The sequence below is a fragment of the Gekko japonicus genome, unplaced genomic scaffold, assembly GCF_001447785.1.
Source record: "Gekko japonicus isolate JY-2015 unplaced genomic scaffold, Gekko_japonicus_V1.1 scaffold1135, whole genome shotgun sequence".
NCBI classification, from domain to species: Eukaryota; Metazoa; Chordata; class Lepidosauria; order Squamata; family Gekkonidae; genus Gekko; species Gekko japonicus.
This window is the reverse complement of record NW_015161987.1, coordinates 392679-398716: the sequence shown is the minus strand read 5'-3', so window position 1 is coordinate 398716 and position 6038 is coordinate 392679. Positions and strand designations below refer to the sequence as shown.

Below are 6038 nucleotides of genomic sequence, written 5' to 3'. Positions count from 1 at the left end.
GACCTTGGGTCAGTCACAAGTTCTCTCAGAGCTGTTCTTGAAAGAGCTCTCTTAGCCCCACTTACCTCACAGGGTGTCTGTTGTGGGGAGGGGAGGGGAGGGGAGGGAAAAGAGTTTGTAAGCCACTCTGAGACTCCTTTACTGAGCCAATCCAACTCATGTTGCACTTTTTTTTCCTGCTACCTTCAACTTTTCCTAGCTTTATTGTTTTTTCCAGTGCCCCTTATCTTCTCAATATGTGACTAAAGTACAATAGCCTTAGCCATTTTAGCTTCTAGGGAAAGCTCAGGCTTGATTTGATCCAAAACCCACTTATTAGTCTTTTTGGCTGTCCTTCGGATCTGTAAACCCTCCGACACCACACTTGAACTGAATCAACTTTCTTCCCGTCAGCTTTCTTCATTGTCCAACTTTCACGCCCATACATAGTAATGGGGAATACGATGTCCTGAATTAACTTGATTGTGTTCAGTTACAGGCTAACAAATGAGATGGGTGAATAAGGGGAGATGAATAGACACCATTGGCTTGATTTAAGAGAATGAACAAAGGCAAAGAGCACAGCTGGATGATAAAATAGGAACATAATACATAATCTGAACATGAGTTGCACTTGCTAGAGCATCAAAGCATGACTTCTAGCTGCTGTAAGAGCAACAAGAGGCAATTACTTTGGCAAATAAGGATAAACCATCCTTCACAGAAAAAGATACAGAGGGGTTTACATGTTTGGTGATGTAGAAGAAGAGGAGACTGGATTTATACCCCGCCCTTCACTACCCAAGGGAGTCTCAGTGGCTTGCAAACTCCTTTTCCTTCCCCTCCCCACAACAGACACCCTTGTGAGGCAGGTGGGGCTGAGAGAGCTTTGACAGAACCTACTCTTTTTCAAGAACAGCTCTTATCAGAACTATGGCTTGCCCAAGGTCATCCAGCCAGGTGCATGTGGAGGAGTGGGGAATCAAACCCGGTTCTCCAAGATTAGAGTCCACACACTTAACCACTATGCCAAACTGGTCACTACACCAAACTGTACAAGAGCCAGCATTAGTAATGGGTAGAGAATTCAGGACCTTAAGAATCTCAGCCTTCTTTTTCTAAAGGCTCAAAGGACAGCAAATACAATTAGGAGCATTCTGTCCTGCACAGGTAGTGTGTGCCGTTAGCCTCCCATAGGCCACAAGCCACGTGGAAACCAAGTGCATTTTGTGACAGGACAGGTTTTTTATTGGTTCCTTAGGATCTTGAGGTGTCTATTTGCATGTGGCCAAGGTTCTTTACTACTTAAAATGACAAGGTCATCTTCAGCCTCCGGACTTCCACAAGAGTATATCAGTCGTGTTTGGTCCACACACCCAGTCAGATAAAGCCACTCTTGACAAAAATGTCTCTCTCCCCAGAAGGGGCCCGCTGCCAGGCTTATGACACAGGACAGACACAAACCACTGCAAAGTTACAAATTTAATTTTTTTTTGAAATAAATACAAATAATTCTTTAATAAACTCTCCCCAAATAAACAAGTTCAGCCTCTCAATTACAAGTCTGCGCTTCTCCTTACAAACCACCAGGAAAACTCTTTTGTCATTAAAAAAAACAAAATAAGTAGGCAATTTGCCTATACAAGAGTTTGGTTATCTGGAAAAGCCCCCCAATATCTGAAAATCATTAGCTATGTTAACAATTGTGATGTAGCAAAGAGAAAAAAAGCCTCTGTGTGTGTGTGTGTGTGGGAAATCTAGAATTCCCACCTATGCTGGAAATCAGCTGGGTTGCTCATTGCTTCCCAGAATATAGTTCTTCAGACATCAGGAGGATAGCCTTCGATTGCAGAATCAGTCTCTGTGTCTCGCTACATTTACAACCGTGGAATATATCTCCATTGCCATCTTGCATCTCCCTACCTCAAAACAAAGCGGAACATGTTTTCGCCCAGCAGCAGTTAAACCTTAATAATGAATTTTTAGGCCCGAACACTGTGGCAGTTGAATGCGCCGTACTTCAACCACCATACAGGTTTCCCACCATTCTAAGCCTATTTACTGTTGGGCTTGATTAGATAATCCTCTATTTGTTACCACGGCCAAGAAAACTATTCGGGCGGGTGGGAGAGATCAAAGAACCCACCCAGCAGGGAACCAGAGCGCCCCCACCTGCTGTTTCTCACTGCCAAGTGCTATTACCCAAAGTGGTATCATTAGCTTTGCTGCCTCCAAAAACTCTTCCAGATGCAAGAACAAAGCCTTGAACAGTAGTAGGTTCCTCAGTGATTTGAATCTTGCCTTTAGGCAGAGAAGCAATTTCGAGCGATCTAAGAAGGAGGAGGGAGCTCTGCAACGGGATGTCAGGTAAGAAGAAATAAAAGGCTTTAAGATTCCGTTGGCCTGGAAGTTGCAGCACACCCCCTATATTAGTGTAGGAAAAACTGGCCCTGTAATACTACTCAAGAGGCCAAAATGGACAATACCGTTTGATTATTTAAATATGTACAGATCTGAGTAATTCCAGATTCAACAGGAGACTGTAACTTTTGTTTTGTAAGAAAACAAAAGTCTCCCATCAGGAATTATTATTTCCAAAGCAAAGTTTCTACACAAATGTGGCAATTTTTTTTAAAAAAAATGCCAAATTTGAGAAGAAGGTATAATATCTGCTTTGAAGACTCTGCCACCAGTGTTCGCTTTCCCACTGGATAAGTTTTAAAGACATCTACAATTAGCTGGAGAAAAAGAATAGCAGCAACCTCTGTTAGGGATACAGAGCAACTGAGATGTTTTTTATTGGTCCCTGTTGAACTCTGGGAAGGGACGAGAGCCAGAAAATGCTTTGGGTTAAATATCAAATATCGTGACACAAAGTGGGTGGCAGTTGGGTCTCAATTACAACTCCGGCCTGTTTCGCTTAACAGGAAACCTCCATGGACTTCGGGCTCGGTGGTTCAGTGTTGTTTGCGGAGTTGGGAGTGAGCTCGATGCGGGTGTCTGTGTGAGGGCGGTTCCGGGTGTCCTCGCTGGTGTGGGATCTGGTCTTCTCCCCATCACTGGTATGGGACCTGCTTCGGGATCCCTCCCCAGTGTGGGATCGACTTCTCACTCCTTCACCAGTGTGGGACCGACTCCTGACTCCTTCTAAGGAGGCGACGCTGGAACCAGAAGCCGTTCGGGATCTCATGAGCCTGGTCATGCTCGCAGAAGGCACTGCAAAGGAAAAATCAGGTGTTAGAGAGATGCTGGCCTGTCAGCAGGTCAGTTTTCTTTTAATATAAATTAGGTGGCCGAATGACCACCACACAAGCTGAAATCAACAGAGAAGTGTACAAAAGGCGGTCATGATGAACAGATAGCAACAATCCAACAATAATATTCATTAATGAGATATGTATGCACCACCGATCCATTGGAAACTAGGTGCCTAAAGGAAAAGGGAGACTAGGGTAAGGAGAAGAACCTGAAAAACAGGCAGAAGCAATGCATAGTTCAAGAGAGGAGATCTCCAGGAATAATCCTTACTGCGCAAGAACAAAAACGGCTATGGCACTTTCTGAAAACATACAGGAGGTATGAAATCCCTGGGGACAGTGGACCTGAGAGCCCAGAATGGCAAAGAGATGGCATGGTGCTGAATTTCAGGTTTAGAAGGTAATGTTATTTAGGCCAGATTTCAATGAGATAAGACTTTATGGAATAAATGAAGCTGCCTTATACTGAATCAGACCATTGGTCCATCAAAGTCACTATTGTCTATCTAGACTGACAGTGGCCATCCAGAGCTTCAAATGGAGGTCGTTCACATCACCTGCTTCCTGATCCTTTTTAGCTGGGGATTCTGAGGGCAGAACGTGGGACTTTCTGCATGCCAGGCAGATGCTCTGCTGCTAAGCCACGGCCCCTCCCAAATGTCACAAAGCACTCTTTGTTTCCTAAAACAGCCGTTTCCGATCACTGTATTCCCTCTCCTAGTTTTCAACTGCAAATTGGTCAGGGCCCATGCCTGCCTACGGTCTAAAGCATACCAGCAATTGTGTCATTATAAATAATCCATTTGCCCATTTCAAATTCTAAACTCAAAGCCTGTTTTGCAGCTCAAGCTAACAATGCGGCATGGCAACAGACTGCTAGCTTACTTCAGACATGTACTTACTGTATCCCATTCCCTGTACAAAGTATTTGAAAGCTTCAGCGAGTTTCGCAGGCTGTGGAAGGAAGTACAATATTTGAAAATCACCAGTTACTGTAAACTTGTTAATGCTCATATCTAATTCTGAACATGGCCCTAGATGCAGACTATTAAATCTACAGACTGGGAAGCATACAGGGGAGATCTTTCTAGAAATTTGGAGGAACCCCACGGTTTGCAGAAAAATCTAAAAATGGTGGGGGAGGCAACACAGCTTTAGGTATCAGGCTAAGAAGACAGTCTTCTCTTTTGTCCTGAAACTGCCAGGTGTGAACTGGGCCTGGCAACGAAGGCTTTAAAAAAAGTAAGCAAACTGTCTCGGACTAAAAGTGCAATGTGTCCCCCCTCCACCACCACCGAGTGAAGTGCACTGCCCTGAGTCTGCATCTAAGACCATCATTTACCAGGGGCTACTACCTTAGTATTTCAACCATGCAAATGTAGGAGAAGATGCCAATAGAGGCTGCATCCTGTATGTGCCTCTATGCAACCATTTTCAGTAAGGATATTGCACTTGGGTTCAATCCAATACCACAAGGTTTTATTAGTAGATGGGAGTGAATCCATTACTTAGCACAGTGAGATCAGCTATCCAAGGTCCCCAAAATGACTTTTGCCAAATCTTACCTGGGAAACTTGAGGAAGACCACCACAGTCGGCCATCTGCAAGGAGAAAAGATCGGCAAAAATGGGCCTTGTGTGTCCATTAAAGACCCCAGATTTTGTTACACTTATACAAACAAGGCATATTGCCAAGAGAAAGGAATTCATGCCGTCACAGTACTCATACCCCTTGAGCTGTGATGTGTGACAATGGCCACACAAATGGCAAGCATGATTTCTAAATCCACTCCTGGGGAAAAAAAACCAGCCGTATGCTAATTCACACAATTCAAGACATAATGCTTCTAACACTAGTGGCGGATAACAGAGATGCATATCTTGACATTGAGGGAGAAGCACAGATTTGATCTACAGCAAATAGACTTTGCAAAAAGAGGGACGCAGACCTAACCCAGTGCTTCAAACAGGAATGACCCAGGTTTAAACAAATAAAAGACCTACTCAACTCGATTAGGGCTTTCACTGAGGCACAGATCTCTGAGTATCTTTGTGCAGATTTCTTGCAAGCATATTATGCTCACAGGGCAGCAAAGTGACTTAACGCTCATCCACAGACTCCAGGAACAAGTTACCTCCCAAATAACAGTGACTAATAAACTTGCTTGGATTCAGGAATTAGATGTGTGCAGACTGATCAGGCCTCTTGCATGACTTCCCCACTGTTTATATGTGAGGTTATGAAGATAAAAGTCTGCCTAGAGTATTCTACTACATGCATCTGAAGAAGCAGACTCTAGCTCACAAAAGCTTACGCTGGAATAAAATCTCGTTCGTGCCTGAGATGCCATAATATCCCTACTCATTGGGAGCAGGAGGGTGCAGAATGTCAGGATGGCCAGGAACATGCAAAGTCTTTGCTGAATGCCCCCAAAAGCCATCACAGATCTAAGGGTCTAACCATAAGCAAAGGTCAAACCATAAGCACAGGTCTAACCATAAGCAAACACATGAAGGAGCCTTCCAGCGCCTTAAAGGTTAGTATATTTATTGTGGAATAAGCTTTCATAGACTAGGGTCTATTTCAGATACCTCGTTACCTTCTGTCAACTGCAAAGCCACTCCAAGCATCTGATGAAGTGGACCATAAGCCGCAGCAATTTGTGTGCAAGTGTGTTAAGTGCTGTCAAGTTGCTTCTGACATATGGCGACCCTCTGAATTAGTGTCCACCGAAATATCCTATCGATAACAGCCTTGCTCAGGTCTTGCAAACTGAGCCCCCCCCCCCCCGCTTCCCTGATT

General features: G+C 44.2%; 1 protein-coding gene across 2 annotated transcripts in view; it reads right to left on the bottom strand.

Annotated features, from left to right (window-relative positions):
- Positions 1–2654: 2654 nt before the first annotated feature.
- The window catches only part of NDRG1 (N-myc downstream regulated 1), a 51823-nt gene continuing 48439 nt past the window's right edge, over positions 2655–6038 (bottom strand). For both annotated transcript variants that reach the window (XM_015429810.1, XM_015429811.1), the window contains 3 exons: positions 4802–4837; positions 4139–4190; positions 2655–3195 (listed from right to left, as the gene is read on the bottom strand). In XM_015429810.1, coding sequence (XP_015285296.1) covers positions 2900–3195; positions 4139–4190; positions 4802–4837 — 384 coding nt within the window. In that variant the 3' untranslated portion in view covers positions 2655–2899. The remainder of the gene's footprint in view (positions 3196–4138; positions 4191–4801; positions 4838–6038) is intronic.